We start from the raw sequence: 23,657 nt of genomic DNA on the forward strand, positions 1-23,657 counted from the left end.
GGGATAAGTCTTCAATCAAACTGAGGGTGAGTGTGAAAGCCACTTTGCAGTTTTTCTCCTTAGACTATTATATCTCTTGAGTCTTTTAACCTCAGCTGTTGAGCTCAGCCTAAAGCCTGTGGGCACCAGGAATCCCAAAGGGGCTGGAGTCCCTCCCTCCCTCGGGAATCCAGGGCAGGGACCACCAGCCCAGCGTGGGGGCTCGCAGGAGCTGGGAGCTCTTTCCTTGTCTCCCATCCCCAGATGATTCCTGCTCACCCCCCTCTGCCCTCCTCACCCTCCCTGGCCCCAGCTCCTGCCTGGCCTCAGTGCCCTGGCAGGATCTCCCTCCCAGCACCAGCCCTAAACAGGAAGCAATTGTCTTTCTAACCTTTTTTTTTCTTTACTAGCACTTTTGTCGAGACTAAAAATAGATTTCCTCTACTTTGTGTGTCTTGGGGCCAGAATCCATCGGAGGCAGCAGCCTCCCTTTCCAAAGGAAAGAGACAACTGTGAGCAGGAGAAACTGCCCAGCTGATTTCACCTTCCCTTTCTCCACTTTCCTGCCTCCCAAAGAAGTCAGTGGCTCCCTGCTGTTCTCTGTCTTTGCTCTTTGCCCAAAGCCTTCCCAGCCCCTGGTGATTTTGGCTCCTCCATTTGTCTGCAGACCCACTCCAGATGTGCTCAGGCAAACTTACCAGGCTTTTGGGCCCCAGGAGTTTGTCCCCAGCTGAGTGTGGGGCGCAGAGGCACCCACAGCCCTTTGCTGAAAGGCTCCAGCCTTGGAATACCCAGAGCCAAGTCCTGGTATCAGCAACAGCTTTGCCTTCGTTTCACTTCCACCTTTGTTTTTGAGTCATTTCAAAAATATCTGAGCTCTGTTTTACAGTGAGGGCACGCCAGGATCAGTCTCCACTTTTCTCCAATTTTGCTTTTGGAGCTCCTCAAACACTGATCTTTCCCACTGACCCAGCTCCTTTAGGGCTTTCTCCTAACTGCCAGCATTTATGTGGTGCTGCAATTACCCAACTCCATTTTCTCTTGCTGTCCTGGCCTCTTGATGCTCCTTTCCACAGCACTGCCAAAGAGTTTCTTTCCTCTGTTAGAGCCATGACCAGAGGAATTTCAGCTTCAGCTCCTCTAATTTCTTTCACAAATACTTTCCACTTTCCTGCAGCAATTTCCCAGACGTTAGAGAATTCCCAGCTCCCTCTGGGGTTTCGTTCTCTCCACGCCAGTTTTCCATAAGTTGACAGTACTGATGTTACTTCTTCTGGCAGCTGATATATCCCAATTCCACCAGACACTTTGATCAGGGCATCCTATGTGTGCTTCAGTGTGAGCCTTCTTCCCCTGAGGGGAACCTGCCCTGCCACAAACTCCTGTCGAATGGCTCTGCAGGGAGAGGGTTTGGGTGCAATTTCAATGAACACGAGGCTCGTGGCCAGCTCTCCTGCACAGGGAGGGATTTGCTTTCCATGACAGAGCTGTTGCTGAGTGAAGCTGCTCCATTTAATCCCTGCAGGGCTGGCTTTGGGATTTGAGCAGCCTTTGATGTGCTCTAGGAGATGAAACAACAGCCCTGCCTCCTCCTGCTGATGGCTAAGATGCCTTTGCTGCCTTGCCATTAAATGATTTCCTTTCAGGGATCACTTCTAAATCATAGTCCAGGCCCATCTTCCACCTTTCTGTACTGAGGGGATGGCTCTTTTCTCCACAAGAACGATGTGTCTGCTTTTATTGCTATTTATTGCTGGTTTATTGCTGCCTCTATCAGCCAAGTTGCTGAGAAAGTAACTCTGTGGAAATTCCTTTGCATCTTACAACCATATTCCCACCCTTTTGCATCATTCCATTTGCATCACTGCTGCAGAGCTGGGTGTGTAAATTAATTGTTTACTGACTGGAGGAAAGACAATATATTAATAAACCCAGGACACTGTTGCTTCGTTTCAGTTTCAGGATCCAGGTGAACACTCCAGGCAGGCTAGCAAGAAACTTCTCAGAAAGGAGGTTTTGTTGTTTAAGAAAACAAAAACCATTGAATGTCCTGGAAGGGTCTGATATGAATTTGGGTGAAATCAAAGCTTGCCAAAACCCATGTTAACAATGTATTGCATAACTAGTGCAGATTATTGTGCTCAAGGGAGAGAGAATTCCCCAAACAGCATCAGCAGTCAGGAAAAAAACCAATCCTAAACTCATTGCTATTATGGAAAAAAGGGAGAAAACTTTGGCAAAATGCTAAAGGAAAATTTGGGCAGTGTAGGATCACAGAAATGCTTGTGCTAGCTCAGGCCAAAGTGCAGCCTCTGGTGCAGCCTCTGCCAGAGCCAACAGGAGATGCTGAGATAAAAGCACCAGAAGGCAGCAAGAGCTCTGTGAGATTCTCCCAGTCCACTTTCCCAGCTTCCAGTGATTAGTATCCCAAGGACTTCCTGAGCAGACAGGGCTGTCCTTGGGTTTAATATCCCCCAATGGATTTGTTTCACATGCTCTTGCTCAAGTTGCTCTTGGAGCTCGTGCAGCATCTGCTGTGTTCCTCAGCAGGGATCTGCGGGGCACAGATCATCCACACCCTCAGAGCAGCAGTGGCAACTCTGGGACCCTGGAGAGGACTGAAAAAGGGGCCACATCTGGCACCGCTGGAGCCAGATGTGTAAAAGTCAACAGTTTGGGCAAAAGTGTGGCTCGAAGCTGGTTTAGACCTGTGTCCTCTGGGGGATCTGTTCTGTGCTGGCAGGAGAGGAGCATGAACCAGCAGCTCAGAAAGTATCTGAGGATGTTCACAGTTCCAGCTGCGGAGCTCAGTTGATTTTTTGAGGGTTTTGGGGTCCGTGGGTAAATTTTAGTTTCCTTGAAGTCAGTGGGATTTTCTCCAGTGATTTCAGCCTGGCTCTATCAGTGCTGATGACTGGCTTGGAAAGGAAAGAAAAAAGTTGGATGAAGTTGGTTTGGGGTCATGAATGCAGACAGGACTAAAGTATTTTACAAATTCTTCTTGAACTTGTAGAAACCAAGTCAGGAAAAATAAGTCAATCCCTCCAAGATACATTACACCTTTTGTTATTGAAGTTTGCTGAATAGAAAGTCTCCCTTTATGTTTTCTTCTTGTTGTAATATTTTTCCAATACCCATTCCACCGGTGTAAATATATGTTTACATCTATATATATCTATACATTTGAATATATTTATATATTTACATATATATATATAATATATATATATATATACACATCTGCATATGTGTTCTTTGAGGGGACACTATAGATCCTGCATGAAGTGCAAACCATATCTTGCTCTCCTCCTTCTCCTAGTGGCACAGTAGTTTGAAAACAGGATTTTCCCCGCCTCGTTCCCTCCCCAGCCCCCAGCGAACGGCAGGAGGGGTTTGCTGAAGGCAGCGCCGATTTCGGCCCCTGCCCTTTGCATTTCAAACTCTCCACGCTCATGGTCTTAATCACCAGGGTAGGGAACAGGAAGCGAGTCCCTAAAACTGTGATGAGAGAGCAAAATGTGGGACTAAACAAGTTCATCCTCACAAAGACATACAGAGGAAATGTTGCCTTTTTGTGTAGTTGGGAATGGTTTGTCTTAAGAGGGGTTTCGTTCACCTGGCCCGAGGAAAGGGATGAGCAGAGCCCTGATGTGCTGGTTCCATTGATGCCTCACAGTTAAATGAGCATTAGATCCATTTCAGTCCATCCCTGCCTTGTCAGATTAGCATCTGAGCCCCATAAAGTGATAGAAACCCCACTTTGCCTCCTGGATTCTCATCATTTTATTCTAGAACTTCAAGCTAAAACTGATGTTTATTGGAAGTAGTCCTATGCAATAGATTCAAAGTGAGAAATCCACATTTTTTACCCAGAGTTTATACAACTCGTCAATCTTCCAGTGTTCCCAGCACAGCCTGTGGCGAATCTTGTTTGTACACAAAACATTTTTCCAATTTATTGTGGCGCCTGCTTTGACTTCGGCGGGGTGGCACTGCCACCGAGCCCCGGGGAGCGTCGGGAGCGCCTGCAGCCCGTCCCGCCTTGGCTGTGACCTTGTCTCTCCAGCAGAACCCCGAGGGCTCCGCTGTGACCATCCTCACTCCCCGAGGGCTCCGCTGTGACCATCCTCACTTCCTCGCCTCCTCTCTTCCCTGCACAGGCTCCCTCCAGCATCTCTGGCTGACAGAAAGCGTGGAGAGGAGCCTTGCCCCAGCCCGGTGCCAGAGCTCTGTCACAGCACTCACAGCAGCAGCTGATGTTTGTCCAAAGCCCTGCTCGGTTTGAACAGTGCACCTTTCCAAAAGAAGTGTGCTAGGAGCAGGGCTCTTCTTTCTGGGCATTCTCCACCGTTTCCAATCCACGGCTCTCAGCCAAAACTGGCTTTGTTACCTACAAACTGCTTTTTTTCCTGGTATGACTTTCAGGTATTTCTCCCCACGCTTAAAAAGCTGCTTTATGCATCTTTTTCAGAAGCGGAGCTGGGGCAATTTTGCTGTCCCGAGCTCACGGAGGAGCTCGGGAGCTGTCTGTGACCCCCACACCTCCGAAAGCCTTCCCCCACCCTGCGTCCCGCTCTGCTCCAGGGAACAGGTTGAATGTTTTGTCCGGAAACAACAGCCGAGATCTCAGATCCGCAAACCGAGATCAGAAACTGAGTCTCAGTCTCTAGCAGAGCCTGGATCGCAGCCCTGGGGACAAGACCTTTCTGTCTCAGCCCCGAGCGCAGGGGCTCCCTCAGGCACCCGGCTCAATCAGCCTCGTTAGCCAGGAACGTTCTGATGGTGGCGCGGATGTTTCGGTGCTCTGGATGGCACCGACAGGCGTCACAGGGTGCAGAGGGGCTGTAGCAGCAGAGGAATTGGCGAGATTTTTTGGAGGGAAAGGGAAACCGCATCCTTTGGAATCTCGTTTCAGCCGCTGCCTCTCTCCCCCGAACCCCCGGGTGTTCATAGCTCCACTCCCACTGCCTGGCTGGAGCCTGTGCCGGGACCCCTTCCGTGAGTGTGAGGAGCCCGTGCTGCGGGAACACGGCTCTGCTTGCCAGGAGAGAGGAGCCAAGCACGCTTCCCCAGCTCCCTTCTCCCAAGATTTACAGACCCGGTGGCTGGATGCCGAATTCCCTCGTTTGTGCAACAATGCGGGACGAGTCTGGAGCTGGTGCGCGGAGAGGGGAGGGTTGGGGATTTGCGTTAGTGCTCAAGAGCATGCAGATCTCCTGGCGGGATTATTTGGGAACTGGGGGTGAACTCTGTGTGTGAGGGGGGGTTGTCTGAACAGATTGGATGGAATGAGAGAGGGCGGCAGAGCAGCCACCCCTTCCTTCCCGAGCACCTGAGTCAGAGAATCACAGACTGGTTTGGGCTGTAAGGAACCTTAAAGATCACCCAGTGCCACCCCTGCCATGGCCAGAGACACCTCCCATTGTCCCAGGCTACTCCAAGCCCCAGTGTCCAACCTGGCCTTGGGCACTGCCAGGGATCCAGGGGCAGCCACAGCTGTGCCAGGGCCTGCCCACCCTCACAGGGAAGAATTTCTCCTCAGTATCCCACATGACCCTGCCCTCTGGCAGTGGGAAGCCATTCCCCGTGTCCTGGCACTTCATCCCTTGTCCCAAATCCCTCTCCAGCTCTTCTGGGGCCCCTTTAGGTACTGGAAGGGCTCTCAGCTCTCCCCAGAGCCTTCTCCAGTCCTAACTCTCTGAGTGTGCTCCAGAACTGTGGAAAATTGCACCCTCCGTTTAGTGAAAAGTTGCTCAGTTCTACCTAATTTGGCTCTCAAATGCTAAAAAAGGTCGACTCCAAGTGCTAGAATCTCTTCAGCTCAGCCAGATGCTCGTTCCCCAAATCTTGTGCCACGGATCCTGCCCAGGCCTGCACAAACCCCCTGGGCCGGGGTGAGAGGACCCCCAATGTGGAGAGCTCTGTCCTCTCCGGACACCGGCCGGTCCTGCTCACACACCCCGGGGCTGCAGCACCCACGCTGTGGGACATCCCCTACCCACGGGGGCTGCTCGGAGAGCGGGGCACGGCCACCTCTCCCCCGCCTTGCTCCACGGCTGCCTGGGCAGTGGGGGCTCAGGAGAACGCGGTGCCCGTCTCTTGTTCTCTCTCCAATCTCCTCGCTGTCGGGCGGGAGCGGCCGGGGCAGGGAGCGGCTCGGGAGCCGTGTCCCGGGGACCGCGGCGGCTCCGTGAGCGGCTCCCGGCCGTGTCCCGGGGGGAGGCGGCGGGGCCAGGGCCGGACGCTGCCCCATTTATAGGAGGGCGGCGGGCGGCGGCTGAGCCCTCCCCGTGCCGCAGACGCAAACGGGGCGGTGGCCCCTGTTAAAGGGGAAACTTGACAGCGCCGCCGCCCGCTCCGCTCCGCGCCCGCTGCTCCGCCGCCAGCGCGCTCCGCTCCGCCGCGATGTGAGTACGGAGCGCCCGTCCCCGCCGGGGGAGCGGGCGCACCGGGGGGGACACGGGCTGGAGAGACTCGCCGGGGACTCGCAGCCGAGGGGGAGGGGAGGAGCAGCCCCGCTCTGGGGCTTCTCTAAGCAGAGGGGTCAGGGCAGGTCTCCCTCTCCTCTTCACTGAGGGAGAGATGGCCTGGAGAATTTCCCCCTCAGCTCGGGACAGGGGCCAGGAGAGTCTCCGCTGGGACAGCCGAGGGGAGATGGGCCGAGGGCAGGGACTATCGCTCCTACTCCCCGCCCCCTGCCCTCTCTCCGGGGGTCGCCAGGGCAGATGACCCCGGTAAAATTCCCCCTGGGGGTGGGGGCCGACAGAATCACACTGCTCCCATAGGTGGGTGGGCAAGGCACTCCCGCCCTCCTTTCCCTGCGGAACGGGGCAGGGGCAGCCCCTCGGGTGCGATGCGCCGAGACCGAGCCCTCAACCGGGGCTTGGGCGGGGAGCACATTCCCGTTGGAGAGGGGGATCGGACCCTTCTCGGGGAGAGGGGCTGTGGGAGCGCCCCCCCTTTGAAGGTCCCCGGGGAGGGGACTGGGAGGAGCCCCCTGGGTGGGAGAGGGAGAACAGGCTCGGCGGAAGGTCTCGGGGGACCCCCGGGGGACATCGGGGAGCGGGCAGAGGGTTCGGACCCTCAGCGGAGAGAACCCCGGCAGTGCCCCAGCAGCATCCCCGCGCCGGGTGGGGCAGAGCGGAGCGTTCCTGCTGCCCCCGAACAGACGCACGGACAGACAGACACACACACACTCAGCATCTTCCCTGTCCCGCTGCAGCTCTGCCCTCCACCACCGCCAAGATGCTGCTCTTGCTGCTGGGGATCATCGTCCTCCACGTCACCGTGCTGGTGCTGCTCTTCGTCTCTACCATCGTTAATGTGAGTACGGGTTTTCCCTGCTTCGGGTTTTCCCTGCTCTGGGCTTCCACGAGGCAGGGACATGGCGTGGCACGAGCAGGAGGAGTTATTTTTATTTACGTCTGGTTTTACAGCCTGGCTGTTAGCAGGAACCCTTTTACTGGCTGGTTGCTGGTCTCAGTAACAGTAGGATTTGGGAGTTTGTGCTGTCAGGGAAAGCTTGGTTATGTTCTGTGGTGGCTGCCCAGGGCATCCACGTTGGTACAGAGACACGAGGACTGTTGGAAACCATCTCCTTATCTTCCCCAGGCTGGCTCACATCAAGGAGCAGCCACGGAGCTCCCAAAATCCCCTCCTTTGATGTGATGATGCTCTCCCCTTTCATAAGGGACCTCCACCTGCTATTGATCTTCACTTACAGGACCAGAAGAGCCAGTCTGAGCAAAGTCCCTAAACGGGGCTGGCTGGGCACGGACTCAGCACAGTTCTGCTCCCCAGCTTTCCTCCTTTGCGGCTGGGAATAAGGCACAGCCTCTTTTTCCTAATGCAACTTCCAAGGCTGAATCTGTGTGAACAGCGGCAGGAGCGAGGGCTGGATGCAGAACAGAGGCTTCCCAGCACTGTCCTGGGGCTGCAGCCCAGTGAACACGTCAGCTGCTCGGGGAGAGGTTTGAGTTGGCTTTAAGGCGGCTGTTCTGTGGAGCTGGTGACTTCCAAGCTTGCTTCACCAGGGGCTTCTTTCCCGTTTTATTTTTTTTTTTTTATTTTTTTTTTTTTTTTTTTTTTTTTTTTTTGGTAATAGTAATGGAAAACGTTACAAAAATCTTCCGAGCCGTTAGGAATCACGTGGAAGCACTCAAATATCCCGGCCAGGCAGCGGGCGAGGCCGGCGAGGGGAGGGAAGCGCGGCCTCGCGGGACTCGCTCCGTGTTTAAAGAGCATAAAGAGCTTCTGTTCCTGTGCCGCTGGGGCTAAAGCAGTTAAGGGCAAATATCGGGATTTACTTTCCAAACCCCTCTCTACAAGCGTGTTCCTGGGAACGCCTGGCCGGGCAGGCACGTGCGGGGCTGCGGCTGCTCCGTGCCGGAGCCTGGGGGAACACGGCTGGGGCTGGGGGGACACGGCCGCGGGTGGCTGTTCCTCCCCGGGCCCTGCTCACGGGCTGTGTCTGTCCCGCAGCAATGGCTGGTGAATGGCGACCACGCGTCAGACCTGTGGCAGAACTGCACCACCGGAGCCTCCTTCTACTGCCTGGCATCCTCCTCCAATGGTGAGTGCCCCCCTGGGATGGGGGCTGTGTCCCCCCTGGGATGGGAGCTGTGTGTTCCCCCGGGATGGGAGCCGTGTGTTCCCCCGGGATGGGAGCTGTGTGCCCCCACGGGATGGGAGCCGTGTGTTCCCCCGGGATGGGAGCCGTGTGTTCCCCCGGGATGGGAGCCGTGTGTTCCCCCGGGATGGGAGCCGTGTGTCCCCCCGGGATGGGGGCTGTGTGTCCCCCCTGGGATGAGGGCTGTGCTCCCCGGGATCAGGGCTGCTCCCGCCCGCCGCTTTCGTTCTCCCGCCAGCTCCTATGGAATCAAGAGGGATTAGCCCATGCGGATTATTTGGAATTCCTTCTTGGATGTTCCTGCGTCCACCCCATGCCCTTGCCTGCTCTGCTCTGTCCCCCGCTGGAGGAGCACAGCTCTGCTGTGTCCCACTGTGGGACACGGGGCTGGCCTGGCAGTGGGGGATTGCTCCCCCTCTCAGTCTCTGAAATTGTGATGGGTCTTAGGACGAGGACTAGAGCTGCTGCCCATGGCTCTGCCCGGCTGCCCTCGGGCTGAGGGGCAGGTCCTGGCAGCACCAGGGCAGGGTAACACCCTCAGCTGCACTGGCCGTGACTGGTCGAGCCCTTTTGGGGGTCTCCTGTTATTAGTACATTTTTTCTCTCGAATGCACAAACACGAGGTGTTCCTTGGGGCAGGGTCACTGGGCGCCTGTCACCCTGCTGGAGGCTGTGGGGCTCTTTTTGGCACAGCTTCCTGTTGCTCTGCTTGTGAGGGGTTTGAAGGATGCACACGGGGCCCTGAGGACACTCTGTCTCCAAAGGACACCTGTTCCCTACCTGGAACCGTTGTGCCGCAGGAACAGGCTGAGGTTTGGGCCCAGCCCTGGCCCTGGGTTTGCTGTGGGGCTGTGCTGAGTGCTCAGCCCTTCATCCCGTGCACCTGCACAGCCCCCGCGGGACCGAGCTGGTGAAGGCTGATGTCACACTGGGTGACATCACCCCTGAACTGTTTGCTGAGGTCAACAGGGGAGGAGAGTGTGCTGAGACACCGTGACATGCCGATTCCAGGGTGACCAGTGGCGCCAGGAACACAAAATCCGTGTCAGAGTGCTGGGCAAGCCTGTGCCTCAGTTTCCCTGGAAGATAGAGCTAATGTCAGTGGTGCTGAGGCTGGAATTTGTTTTCTTAGCCTGGCTTTTGCTTTCATGGGGAAGCAGATTGTCCCAGTGCAGCCCCCAGTGCCAGCAGCTGTGAATGTCACCGCTGTCCCTGGGAATGCGGGCCCGGGTAGGAGCAGAGCGGTGCCCTGTGGCCCTGGAGAGGGGGACACAGGCACACGGGGAGCATGAAATACTTCCGAGGGTCCCTCAGCCAACGGGGGCTGTGAGAGGCTTTTTGGAGACAGCGCTCAGAATCCGCAGCCTTTGGGAGCGAACCACTGGTGTTACCCACGTGTGGAGGCGATGCTGCTGCTCTGTCCCACCTTGCTCGCTGTGCCCGGGCTCTGGCTGCGCTGGCAGGGCCGCTCCCATCCCAGCGCTGGTCTCTGCTGACGCCTGCTGGTGTCCGGGCCAGCCGGGGAGCGGCTGGATCGCATCCCGGGCCCGGAGCCTTCTGGAGCCGTGTCCCGCACCGGGCTGGCTGGGCTGGCTATTGCAGCGTAGGCAGCCCCGCTTCAGGGCCAGTCATGCGAGCTCCGAAACTGCTGAGTCCTGGCTGTAATGAAAGGCAGCGCTTGCCCCCAGGAGTCCCAGAGCCCAGCGCTCTAAAGCCTCCCCAAATCTTTCGCTTTTCAAAGCTGCACCGCTCTTTCTGGATGTTTACAGGATGCTCTGTCGGGGCTGTCAGTGCTGAGAGGGGCTTGTCCAAGCTGTGGTTGGGTGGTTTCCGCACACCCGATGGTCCTGCCCCGTGCTGGGAGTGCCCATTGCCTGTTCCCAGGGCAGCTGGAGCCTTTCCAGTGCTGCTTTTTCATCATTAAAGGAATCATAGTCAAGATGATCCTGTTGAAAATGTAGCTGAGCAGCTGAGTTGGGTTGATAGCCCTGATTCAGTGGAAGGTCCCAGCCCATGGCAGGTGGGATCTGTAACATCCCATCCAACACAAACCATTCTGGGATTCCAGGATGAAGTGCCTCAGTGAGCTGCTCTTTGAGTAGAAGTTCTCTGTGCTCAAGGTTTAAGCAGCTCTCTGACAGCTCTCATGTTTCCAAAGGTTCTGCTCTGGCATCAGGAGAAGGGGGTTTTGCTTGGACGAAAGCCTGTGTCCCATTCACCCTGCAGCCAGGGTGTGGGAGCCATGGTGCTGAGGACTTGTGGCACCCTGGATGCAGTGTCCAGAGCCCACCACTGCTGTAGGAACATAAAATCAAAGGATATTTCCTGGGCATATGTAGGGCTTTTAAGGTCTGTTTGTAAAAGCAACAAAAATGCCACATGGTCTCCTTTCCAGCGGGTCCTGCTTCCTCCCTCTCCTGTCACTGCTGCCAGAAGCTGCTGTTGGCCCCTCTTTGGAGCAGCAGTGAGGTCACAGGGTAAGGACCCTGGCAGAACCACCTCCAAGGCTCATGCTTATCTCCTGCCTCATCTGTACACCCCTTTCCTAGGAATATGCTTATTTTCAAAATTAGGAACGATTCCATATTATATACCTCAAGCCATCCTTGGTCACAGCTCTCAGAACAGAGGCTGTGCTGCAGTAGGCTCCAGAGAGCCATAAAAATTAATTTACCTGTGCCTAGGAGGTACTGAGTGCTAATCCTGGAGTGCCAAAGTGCTCTGGGGAAACAGAAAGGAATCCTCGTTGGGAATTTTCACAGAACTTTCAGGCTTTCCACAGGGACAGTTTTTGCTCTGGCCATCATGGTGGCCTCTGGGGTGTGGTTACTTCTCTTTTCAAGAGGCAGTGGGACTCAGTGAGTGGAATTTGGGAATTAGATGGTGCTGGGTCACCTGTGTTCATCGTGGATGGGGACTTTGGGGGGTAGGGGTGCTGTGGTGGTCCCTTGGTCTCAGATGAGCCTCCTCTGTCCTGTCCCACAGGGATTCTTTTCTTAGTGACCTTTGTGTGGATGCCCAAAGAGAAGCAGAACTTTTAAATCCAGGCGCTAGCAGGACTTGCTTTCATTTCACCCCGGGGCAGGTTCTGGGCTGTGCTTCTCAGCCTACAGATCATCCCATGGGGATGGAGCAGGCAGCAAAGCAGCGCCAGGTCTGAGCACAGCGCTGCCCAGGTGAGGATCCCTGGGACATCAGCAACCCCTGGGCACGGGCTGGACTGCATGGCCTCGGTGGGGCTGAGCTCCCACCTCCCAGATTGCTCTTGGCAGGCTCGGTGTGTGTGAGGGCTGAGCCATCCCAGCAGGAGCCCAGGGCATATTCCCACTCCCTCTCCGTGTTCAACCGCCTGTTTGTTGCTTTGATTTTTGCATCTGCTGTTAGATAATGCTTTTTTTTTTCTTCAAGAGGCTGAGAACTATGGAAAAAATGTTGCAATCTTTGCTTCGTTTGCGCTGTCAGACATTCCTGGAAAAGACTTATCTCAGGAATTCAGCTCTGAATCCCGGGACTGTGGGTCGGCAGGGCCGTGTGCCAGCCCGGCTGTGCGGCCCCGTGGCCGGGCCCAGCAAGTGCTCTCAAGGAGATTCCATCCCAGATTTCCAGACAGGGATATTTTTTCCTCCAAAAATGGCCTTTTCTTTCCGCAGCAGAATGTTCTATGCAGGAAAGAAGACTTTTCTGCTGCTGTTCTACTCTGATCGTGGTGCGAGTGCTGAAAGTGGGGAGGCAAGGGAGGCCATCCATGGAGATCCCCACATCCTTCTGTAATGGCAGGAGACGTTTCTCCTGTTGTTTTCTCACAGTTTCTCCTGTGGGTGGCTTGTCCACAGGCAGGCTGGTGGTTTGGGGCTGTTTTAAAAAGAAAAGAAACCCCTAAACCTTGAGAAGTGCCTGGCTGCCAGTCCCCAACCACAGAGTGCTGGGGGACCTGTGATGCCCCTGCTGATTTGCTGATGTGATGGCCACGAGCAAAGCCCAGGTGGTTACCCAGAGCAGATTTTATTAATGTCATTAATAACAGGTGACACTGGCTTAACTCAGGCAGAGCTGAACCCTCTCTGCCAGCTCTGGGAGACTGGAACGCATCCCTTTGTGTTCTGGAATCAGCTGAGGGGCGTTCATAGGATCCCAGATGGTTTGGGTTGGGAGGGAGCTTAAAGATTACCCAGTGCCACCCCTGCCATGGGCAAGGACACCTTTCACTGTCCCAGGCTGCTCCAAGCCCTGTCCAACCTCCCTTGGGCACTGCCAGGGATCTAGGGGCAGCCACAGCTGCTCTGGACACCCTGTGCCAGGGCACCCTCTGAGTAAAGAATTTACTGTTAAAATCTAAAAGTTTTCTATTCCAAGAGAATATTTTATATTTCATATCAGTTTGTCCCATAACTTTCTTGCCTTCAATATGAAAGAGATTTTCTCTGCTTAAAACCACTTTTAATGGTTGTTCTTCTTACAAAGAGCATCTGAAAAGGAGAAGTCAGGAACTGGTGCTGTTTTTTTCTCAGCTGCTCCAGATGTCTTTGGCTCCCATTTTTTCTGTGAGAGTTGGGGTTGTCAGACAACCTTCCCTGTATTTGTGTTCTGGCCCACAGAGGAATGGGAGGAAGAAGGCAACATGTGGGCAAACGATGACTGTCAAACCAGAAGAAAGGATGGGGGAATCCCCTGCAGAGTGCGGTGCTGGGAAAACCTTCAACCAACATTTTTTTGCCTTGATGAGGCTTTGGGATGTCCCTGTGGGCACAGGCTGAGTGACTCTGCACCAGGTCTGTGGCCAAGGCACCACTGCTGCCCGCTCCTGCTGCCTGAACTGGACCTCACTGGGAGCTGGCACTGGAGTCCTTGGGAGGATCTGGGCATGGGATGATGGATCTGCCACCTCAGCACAGGCCAGCAGGAGGTCAGAGCCACTGCACCGAGGGTCTGGGAAAGGGCCTGCCTTGGGCTTTGTGGAGCTGTTGGAAGGAGTTTTTCGTGGTGCCAGCAGCTTTCTGCTGCCCCAGCTGCATCAGGAGTGGCCTCTGTGGGATGTGAGTTCCAGTGGGAGGTGGGAGTGTGGCAGCTCTCGTGAGCTCTGCATGTCCCAGCCTCATGGACTGCTTGGATGGAGCTTCAAGGAGAAGGAAAGGGAGCAGAGCCGAGAGGAAGAGAGGAGGAGGAGAGGAGAAGATAGAGGCTTGAGGGGTTCATCTCCATCTGAAGGAGCTGCAGAAGAGGAGCAGGAGGCCTTGGACAGGACTCAGAGCGCTGTGTTCAGTCAGTGCCTCCCTGCAGCCCCAGGGTTTCCCTCCTGCTCACCCCCTGGCCCTCACAAACGACTTGGGAGCTCTTTAGAATCTTCCTGTACCGGTGGGATTCCCAGGAATACCTCGATCCAGCACAGTGTGAGCATTCCCAGGGGATGGAGAGGGGAGGACTGGAAAGGAGCAGCTGTTGGGTGCCAGAGCTGCTGCTCCGGCCTTGAGCATCCAACAGCACCAGCTGGGAATGTCTGACAGTGCTGGGGGGAGGCTGGGCCACAACAGGACAAAGCTGCAGTGGAGCTGGATTTGCCCTGGCTTTTCCTTAAGACAGCACAGTGCCCAGCTGGACAGACGGGGAGGATGTGTCCCCTGCAGGAGAGATGTCCTTGCAGGAGAGATGTCCCTGCAGGAGAGGTGTCATTGCAGGAGAGGTGTCATTGCAGGAGAGGTGTCCCCAACAGGAGAGGTGTCCAACAGGAGAGCTGTCCCTGCAGGAGAGATGTCCTTGCAGGAGAGACGTCCCTGCAGCTCTGGGCTGGGGCAGTGGGGGTGTGGGCTGTGCAGAGCAGCACCAGAGGCACCTGAGCCTTTCTGATCCTGGGGTTCTGAGGGAGCTGTGTCTGAGGTACAGCCCAGAGAGTGCTGCAGCTGAGCTGGTGTTTCTGCATCTCCAGTTCACCGTTTTCCCACACTCCTCAGGGTGTTTGAACATCAAAACCACTGCAAGTCCCAGTGTTTTGCTGCAACCTGGCCACTTCAGAGGGGAGGATGTGAGCTGAGCTCAAGATCTTGGTCAGGCCTTGACACCTGAGAATCTGCTCTGGGAAAACTCTGCTCAGATAATGTGGCTTTTCCTGGCAGCCCTGGGCTGGTGCCTTTGTACCTGTGCTGCTTCTGACCCTGCTGAGATTTCATTTGCATCATGGCAGCAGCAGGTTTTACAGCTAGGGGCATGAATTTCCCTCCCTCCAGCTTTGGCTGTATTATATGCTACAGTTACCTCCTTAATGGATGTTTTCTTCCTCAGAAGAGATTGCTTTGTAAGTGTACAGAGCATACACACTTGGCAAAGGGAAAACGCCATCTGCCAAACGTTCCCATCAGCTGCAGATCCCAGCACGGTGAGGTTTTTAATGCACAGCACTAATTTAGGGAGTTCTCACAGCAGTAGATAAGCTGAGTACTCAAATAAGTGTCTTCAGTGTGCTCTTCAGTTTTCCTCCTTGGCTGGGACCAAAGAGGGTGTGGGGGTGTGAATTAAACCCTGGGGAGGCAATGCCTGTCCTTCAAGGCCTCTGCTCCCGGCCAAGGGCACCTGTTTCCCTGCCGTGTCAGTCCTCTCAGGGCATAAAACCTCCCTGCAAGCAGGGCTGAGGCTCTGCTGTCTGTCTGGGAGATTCATCTGCAATTTCTGCTCTGGGTTCCAATTTCTGCTCTGGGTTTCTTTCGTGCTGGATTTTAGGGCAGTGAAACATGGTGTTTATCATCCTAGGGCTGAAGTCTTCTCTCTACTGTTGTAAGCAGTGCTGTGAGCATATCAGGACTTGCAGAACTTAAAGGAATATTCAAATTTGTTTTGTAAAAACTTCTTGCTTTGTCTCTGGCTGCCTGAAAGGGCTCTAAACCCACTCCCGCCGGGTTGTCTCCGGAAGCAGCATGCAGGGTGTTATCTGTCCTTTCCACGTTGTTTCCTTTTCTTCTTCCTTCTGAAGAACAAAGATATAAACACAGAGCTGAAGAGATGCAGGGGAAAATGGGATAACCAGCTCGCTGCCCAGGGGAAACCACAAATAACAGCCTGGGAGTAAACAGTGCTGACAGCCCGGCTGCAGCTCCGGGAAACTTGCTGTGTTTGGAATCCTGAGGGCTGGACACTGCACTAACAGCCAAGGGGTTAAAGGCATGTGGGGCTGGGGAGGTAAAAACCTTACCTGCCATTACAGCGATGATTTTAAATGTATTAAAGGCAATTAGCTGTCCTAATCCAGCTGGAGTCTGTGGGCAGCTGGCATGGAGTTAGTGGAGCTCTGGAACTTGCTCTCGTGGGTCTCAGTCCTGGGCTGGGATCCTGCCCTTTGTTTTCACACAGGAGGCCAACAAAAGTCAGCAAAGGGCTGGATATGAGCCGGCCCAGAGCTCTGCTCTGTGGGATCATCTCCTGATTTCCCTGCTCCCAGGCTGGCTGCCCAAACCCTCCGGCCACGGTGGGCTCCCCCCTCAGTGCTCCTTTCTCTGCCTCTGACATGGCTCTTGATTACAATGGGATTTTGCAAAGCCCCTATAAATCATTTGCATTCAGAACCAAAAACCAGGCAGGGGAGGCGGATGCAATTAAAGGGCAGCTCAGCTCAGCTTTCCGTCTAGACAGCCCTCTCCTAAAATAACCAGCAGTGGGAGCATCCACCTCCCAGCAGAAAGGGCTCCTCTCGCGCCGGATCCCGTGGCCTTTGCAATCACAAAAGATTTGACTTTCTGGTTCTGGATGAAACTGCAGGGCTTGGCTTTGGCTCAGCCAGTGCTGGAGCTGGACACAGCATCAGGGCTTGGGAAGGGGTGAGAGGGGAGCTCAGCTTCCCTGCGCTGGGATGAGAGCCCTGTCTGTGCTGAGGAATGGAAGGAGGTGCAGTTCAGCAGCTGCACATCCTCCAAACACTTCTCTGGTCTGATCTGAGCAAGGATTGATGATGATTTTGGTGGTGCTGGAGCTGCCTCATCCCATTTCTCACTGGTAGAGGACAGCCAGAGCTGAAGGGGCAAGTGGGGCTGAGGCAGGGGCAGTCTCCCTGCCCGGCTACCTGAGCTAGGGGGACATTGGACATTTTTGTGTGCACATTGCAGTGAAATCCATGCTGGGATTTCCTGGAAGTAGCAATAGCTGCTCCTTCCTAAGGAATGGAAGCAGCTGGGGAGTATTTGAAATGGGAAGTGTGGCAGGGAGGGAAAGGACCAGGCTAGCTGTGAGGAGCAGGCACTGCTCTGGGTGGTTCCAGAGCTTTGGTAGCAGGGACTGCCTCTGCTCCATTTCCTGAACATCCTGAGACAAGAGGCAAAGACAAGGGGTAGAAATCCTGGTCCAAAGTCAAACCCATAGATGTGACTGAGTGGCACAGGATGTTCCCGCAGCTGTGGATTTGCTGGGAGTGCCCATGGACCATCACTGCCATCCCAGCAGGAGGCTGTGCACATTCTCCAGTCCAAACTCCACTCTGCCCTCCCTGAATGCAGCTCGCAGGGATTTGCTGGGGACCCAGTGTGGTCGCTTCTCTGGGGCACACGCTGCCCTGGACAGTACCAGCTGCCTCGTTTGCTGCTCCAAGGTCAGACGTGGCTGAGCTGAAGGGCAGTTTTGTTTGGAGGTTTTGCTCTATTTCAGCCATTTGCCGCAGGGAGCCAGTTCTGCAGGCGGGGGACTGAAATTGGTGGGGGTAAAACTGTGGCAGGAACATGGGACTGAGTCTGAGGTTTCAGTGCTGCCTAATCCCACCTGAGAATTCGGCCCCTAGTGTTATAAATTACTTTAATGTTTGGGGACGGAGTTAGCCCATTCATTTCACCTAGCAGGATTTTTCTGCCTTTCACTGGATGGTTTGTGGCTCAGTTTACCTGCACTGAGTCCTGCATTTTTATTTCAAACTTTGTAAGGAAAGGTATCCATGAGCACTGCCTCTTTCTGTCAAGCTGCAGGAGCTCATGGCATGGTGCTGCATTTTGTTTGTTTATTTATATTTTTTTTTTACGTGGGGAGTTACACACCCACTAAGCCTGGAAATAGCTGAGCAGTGACTCACATGGGCTGGTTTAACTGGTCTGTTCTGGGACACAGCTGTGTTTGGCAGCTGGGGAGGGCTTCCGAAAGGTTCAGCTCCACAGGGGCAGGGGGAGTTTTCATTCCCGTGTGTTTCTTTGCCCTCGGAGCTTGGCCAGCACGCTGTCTCAGAGTTTGTTGCACATGGCTTTGGTGTTTGCAGCACAGCTGAACAGCCAGGGCCTGGCATGGATCTGGGGGAGAGGCTCTGTCTGCTTTTTGCAGGTCAGGACTTTTGTCTCTGCTCTGTTTTGTGGTAAATGCGCCTGAGGCAGTGCCCAGGCCTGTGATCCCTTGTATTCCAGCAGCTGATCCATGGCATCCACATGGCACCCGAAATCCCGGGGCAGCGGGCCCGTGCTGGGGATCTCAGCAGCTGGGGCCGTGCTGGGTACAGCCCCCAGCTGCTCTCAAAGCCCGTGGGAGCCAGGGTGGGCTGGTGGCAATGCCATGGGCACGGCAGGGGCTCCATGGTGCCCTCGCTGAGGTGTTCTGTCTGTCCCTAGAATGGCTGCAGTCTGTCCAAGCCATGATGATCCTCTCCGTCATCTTCAGCGTCCTGTCACTGTTCCTGTTCTTCTGCCAGCTCTTCACACTCACCAAGGGCGGCAGGTTCTACATCACCGGAGTCTTCCAGATCTTGGCAGGTGAGCGGGGCTGAGCACTGGCACTGCCACCCGGGGCCAGGCTGAGGGCAGGGACAGGGCAAGGCGGGAACGAGCAGCTCCTGGGGCACATCAGGAGGGCCCTGGAGCTGCTGCCTGGGAAGGGAAGGGAAGGGAAGGGAAGGGAAGGGAAGGGAAGGGAAGGGAAGGGAAGGGAAGGGAAGGGAAGGGAAGGGAAGGGAAGGGAAGGGAAGGGAAGGGAAGGGAAGGGAGATGAATATTTCAGGAGTGTTGAGGTCCCACACACCTGGGATGGGGTCCAGCTCTTGGGCCATTGTGCATCCAGGCTCTTCTGCCCTTGCACAGGCAAGGTACAAGAGGGTCTCTGCCCCAGCAAGGGAGGCACAGGAGGGACACGGTGCCAGAGCCACTGGGACAGAGCTGGGGGCAGGATCACAGGGATGCTGGAACAAGAGCTCTGCCTGTTCCCAGGGCTCGGGGTGGGATGTTGGGTGTCCAGTGTGGCTGTGCTGGCTCTGGGACCCTTCGCCAGGCTGGGTGAGGCTTCCACAGCTGCTGGCAGGGTGGGGAAAGTCGTGACGATCCTGTTTTGGCAAAAGAGGGCTCGGTGACTATTTATAAACTTGCCATGAGGGCTCCTGGTGCTTTCCCCACGAGCACAGAGCCCTGGAGCTGCAGGGTGAGCTCTGGCTTGGACTGAGCTGCTATTTTTAACTCTTTGAGAACTCAGTGCTAGAAAGGAGCCACAGCTCACGTCCTATGCTGCAGTTCCCCAATTGCTGATGCTGTAAAGTCACTGGCTCTCTTTATGTTTCCACGTATGAAACCAGTGGAGAGGATTTTCAAGAGTTCAGGCTAAAAAATGTAATTGTGCTTCGAGGTCCTGGCTGAATTAGGACAGAGTGTCTGGGAAGGAGACTGATTCTTTTGTAGAGCTTTAGATGTTAAACTAGAAGGCACCCGAGATCTTGCTATTTTATCAGTGGAAAAACTCATTCACTGAGTTTAGACAAAGTTTCTGGGCATCCTCTAAGCAACTGGCCTTCCCAAACCCTGGAGAAATCCAGAGCTAACATTTCTCGGCATGAAATCCATGATGAGTGGATCTGCTTGGCCACAGTGTAGGTGGAGCTCAGATCAGTTCACCATCTCTGGAAAAAGAGATGTATGGAAACTGCTTAGAGCCATGGAGCCAAGGAGGGGAAATGGGCATTAATAATGCAATTACCTGCCTGAGAGCTTCTCTAATAGACCAAGGCTTCTCTCTCCTGAGTGATTGCTGCTAAGTCCTCATTGTCAGAGGAGGAGGAAATGGGATTGTAGCTGTGCTGGGTGTCTCGAGGGGATGCAGGGTCGTACACGGACCTACAATCTCTGAGCTATGGGTTAATGCCATGCCCAGCCAGTATGAAGGACAGAGAAAATGTGTCCTCATCCCATCAACATTTCCTATGGCCAGGGGAACTTGTAGGCAGAGCTCTGGATCCAGGTGGACCATGCAGAGGTGGGCACTGGTGGCCATCCGTGCTGCTCCCCCTGGCCAGGGCTGGAGGAGGAGGCTCAGGTCAGTTTTGATCTTTGTGACCCTAAATGTCAGGGTTGTTGGCAAGAAATAGGACATGGCTGTGCCAGCACTGCCAGGAGATCCTGCCTGCAGGTGGGAACAGCTATGGTCACAGGAGCTGAGCCTGTTCTGGTCTCCTTGCTGCTTGTGGGAAGTCAGGGCAGGAGCAGTGGGCTCTGCTGGGTGGCAGAGCTGGGCAGTGCTGCCCTGAGAGCCAGGGAGGAGGGCAGGGCTGGTGCCCACTGCCTGCATCTCAGGGATACCAAGCAGGAGAGGGAAGGGCAAGAAGAGAAGTGTGAGGCCACTTTGGTCTGTGGTGCAGCAGCCAGGCAGGATCGTCCCCAGCGCCTTCACACAGTTTGGAATCATCCCCAAAGCCGAGCTGGATTTGTCCTGATGGGATCAAGAGCATCAAAAGGCCCTCAAAGGCTCCCCTCCATCCTTGGTGGGTCCAGCATATCCATGGATAACTCCTTATACCTCAGCATGGCAGAGACATTGGTTTGGGCCTCTTGGGGTCTGACCCAACTATTGCATCCTTCTCATCCTCACTTTTATCTCTTCTCTCCCACCTCTCTCACCCCAGAGCTGCACCCTGTGGGCTCAGCCTCCAGGGCTGTGCCTGCCCACATCCCACAGCTGTTTGCAAACACCTGGCTTGGAGAGCTGCCCTGGAGCTTGCACAGCCCCAGCCTGGTTCCTCTGCAGGGCTGGGGCTGCTCCAACACGAGCAAACCCTGGGAACAAATGTCAGGAAGTGTTTGCCCTCCTGACCTGCCAAAGCAAGGCTGGAGCATGTTCCCAAAGCCAGGCTCTGCAGGGATGGTGCATTATTGCTTGCAGCAGTGCAGGCAGCTGGCTGCAGCTGGGCCTGCCTGCCCAGGGTGTTCTCAGAGCAGAACAGGTGCCCCAGAAGTGCAGTTGTAGCCCTCGCCTCTGGCTGGCCAGAGTCCTACTGCAGACAATCGCTGCTGTGTGTGGCTGGCTGTAGGTGAGCGGGTGGCCACACGCCTGTCCCCTGTCCCCCAGACAATGGCTGTGCTCTCTGTGCATGGGCTGGGCAGTGGGAGTTGGCTCCCGTGCTTGGAGAATGGAAACTGCTCGGGCAGTGCCTTAATGAAGTGAATTCCCACTTGTGCACTTTCCCCAAACAAAAGGAGCAGTGTCAAGTGGAATTACAGCTCAAATATCACGGTGCTGAAATGTAGGTGGTCCTGAGGGCCAGGCAGGGGATTTGGAACTCAGCTCCAACAACAGCCCCGACTGAATAATAGAACTGCTGGGATTGACTCAAAGAGCTTGTTTGGGGCAGGAATAGAGGTGGCTTTGTGTGAGCTCCGGGCAGTGCTCACCCCTGATGTTTGTAACAAAACTTAAACGCTGCCCACCAGGGCTGGGCCTGGCCGGACACCCCTGGGACCTGCACGAGCCCTGGCTGGCCAGGGGGTGCCAGGGAAGAGGAGGGAGCCATGGGCATGGACGGGTTTGCAGGGAGCTGGGGTTTCAAGGAACAGGGTTTGTGGGGACCAGGATTTTCAAGGAGCAGTGTTTTTTCAAGGAGCGGGGTTTGCTGGGAATGGAGTTTGCAGATGAGCTTCTGGTGCAGCTGTGAAGGATAGGGGATCACAGCCAGAACATCCTGAGGCCCAGTTGGGTTTGTGATTTTTATCACCTAGAGAGGTGACACAGAAACCTTCTTACTTTGAAAGCCCAGCTCCATGTCTGAGCTCTTGCAGCACTGCAGGGAAGTGGCTCAGACCAGGGTTTTAAGCAAGGCACCAGGGGAGTGGGGCTGGTCTGGAGCAGAAGCCCTGATCTGGGGCTGTCTGAGGGATGGGTTAGCCCAGGTGATGCTCCAGCCTGGTCTGCTCCAGAGCCTCTGGCTTTGCTTGCTGGGCATGGCAGAGATATCCCTGCTTACCTCCAGGCAGGCCAGAGCCTAGAGCATCCCCTCCCCAAATGTGAAGACTCCCAGTTTTCCAGGGAACAGGGTCCAAGGGGACAATAACAAAGGCAGTTCCCGTGCTGGTGTTGGGTGCTGTCCTGTGTGACTCTGGGCTCCCAGACATCCCAGACTGACATCCCCTGTGCTTCCCCTGCAGGGCTGTGTGTGATGAGTGGCGCTGCCATCTTCACAGTGAGGCACACGGACTGGCACCACGCCTCAGAAAACCTCTCCTACGGCTTCGCCTACATCCTGGCGTGGCTGGCCTTCCCCCTGGCCCTGGCCAGCGGCATCATCTATGTCATCCTCCGGAAGCGCGAGTGACGCTGTGGGACGTGGCCCGGTGTGACAGGGGCATTGGCAATGGCCTCACAGGAGACGGAGGCAGGGGAGAATAGACGAGAAGATGAAAAAGAAAATTAACAAAAAAAACCACAAAAAAAACCAAACAAAAAACCAAACAAAACCAAAAACAAACAAAAAAAAAAAAAAACAACAAAAAAAAAGGAATAAACCCTCCCATCCAAACCAAACCAACCCCCAGAGGAAACACTCAAAGAGTTCCTTGTTAATTGAAGATGTATATAGTATCTATGGTTTAAAAAACCTATTTATAACACTTTTTACATATATGTACATAGTCTTGTTTGCTTCTGTTGACCATGTGCTGTTTTAAAGCCTAAAGCAAGTGCCTAAGGAACTCTTACTCCTAACAGTGTAACAAGAGCGCAGTGATTTTTCTCTCATGCAAAATCCCCTTTGAGCTGAACTCTCCTGCCCTGCCCCAGCCCGTGTTGCCCTGTCAGGGCCCCCAGCTCTGGTTTGAGGCTGGCGTGTATCAGTCACGCTGGTCCTGCAGCCGGAGGGCTGGGCCCTGCTCTTGCCACATGCTGTGATCCAAAGGGCACGTCCAGATCTGACGGGAGATGCTTCCAAAAGGTTTGAAGGATTTTGGAGCAAAGGCTTTGATTGCCCCAAGTGCCTAAATGACTTACGTGCCTAAGTCCCATTGCCTTCCCACCACACCCGCTGGGAATTTGGGCTTTTAAATCACTTAGGTGGAGCTGCAATCCAGCCCAGCTGTGCTCCCTTGCGTTGGGCTGTGCCGAGCCGAGCCCTGGGAACTGCTGCTCCCAGCCTGGAACGTGCTCTGTCCTTGCCGTGGAGCTGAAGTGCCCTGAGAAAGCAGCCAGCCCAGTCTGTCCCTGAAATCCAATACCAGATGTATGAAATGGTGCTATCTATTTGCCATTCCTTACCCTGCTAAGCCATTTAACCTTAGTCACTGGAAATTCAGTTAACGACCTTGAGGTAAACAACCAAGCTAGAAATGAGAAATAATTCTGTGTAATATAAATGAGCTATAACTGCTTTTGTACTTAGATTTGCTCTTACTATTATTTTTAATAAAGCATTTATAACCAAGATTCCTTTTTCCCCTCCGTGGTGCAGAGGAACAGAAGCAGCTCTGGCTGGAGCCCGTGTGGCTCTGGCACCAGAGTGAGATGTGAGTCCTCTGTCTGTCAGCAACGAGTCTGGCCATGAATGGAACAGGCACCAGCACAGACCCCGGGCTGCCTCTGAGGACTCCAGACACTGTTGCTTTTTTTGATTAATTTTGGTTTTTTATGGGGTTCTACTTTTTTTTTTTTTTTTTTTTTTGCTTTGCTTTTCTGATTTTATACCGACTGTGTGGACTAAGAAGCAATGAAATAAAAGTCAGAATAACTCAGGTGCTTCTGCTTTTTGGGAGTTTGGGCCAAAACACAGCCATCACATGGAATCATGGAATCACAGAGTGATTTGTGTTGGAAGGGACCTCAAAGCCCATCCAGTGCCACCCCTGCCATTGCAGGGACATCT

General features: G+C 54.5%; 1 protein-coding gene across 2 annotated transcripts; it reads left to right on the forward strand.

Moving 5' to 3' along the window:
- The first annotated feature begins 7 nt into the window (after positions 1-7).
- Positions 8-23,219, forward strand: PMP22 (peripheral myelin protein 22). Of its 2 annotated transcripts, none has more exons than XM_088176809.1 (5): positions 8-26; positions 7,202-7,302; positions 8,461-8,551; positions 18,166-18,306; positions 21,952-23,219. In XM_088176809.1, the coding sequence occupies exons 2-5, from the start codon at positions 7,225-7,227 to the stop codon at positions 22,116-22,118; spliced, it is 477 nt and encodes a 158-aa protein (XP_088032935.1). In that variant the 5' UTR covers positions 8-26; positions 7,202-7,224; the 3' UTR covers positions 22,119-23,219. The 2 variants fall into 2 exon arrangements, with proteins under 2 accessions (XP_088032935.1, XP_014746715.1); XM_014891229.2 differs by lacking the exon at positions 8-26 and adding an exon at positions 6,258-6,386.
- Positions 23,220-23,657: the final 438 nt, after the last annotated feature.

This window comes from Sturnus vulgaris, chromosome 20 (assembly GCF_052056855.1).
Source record: "Sturnus vulgaris isolate bStuVul1 chromosome 20, bStuVul1.hap1, whole genome shotgun sequence".
Lineage (NCBI taxonomy): Eukaryota > Metazoa > Chordata > Aves > Passeriformes > Sturnidae > Sturnus > Sturnus vulgaris.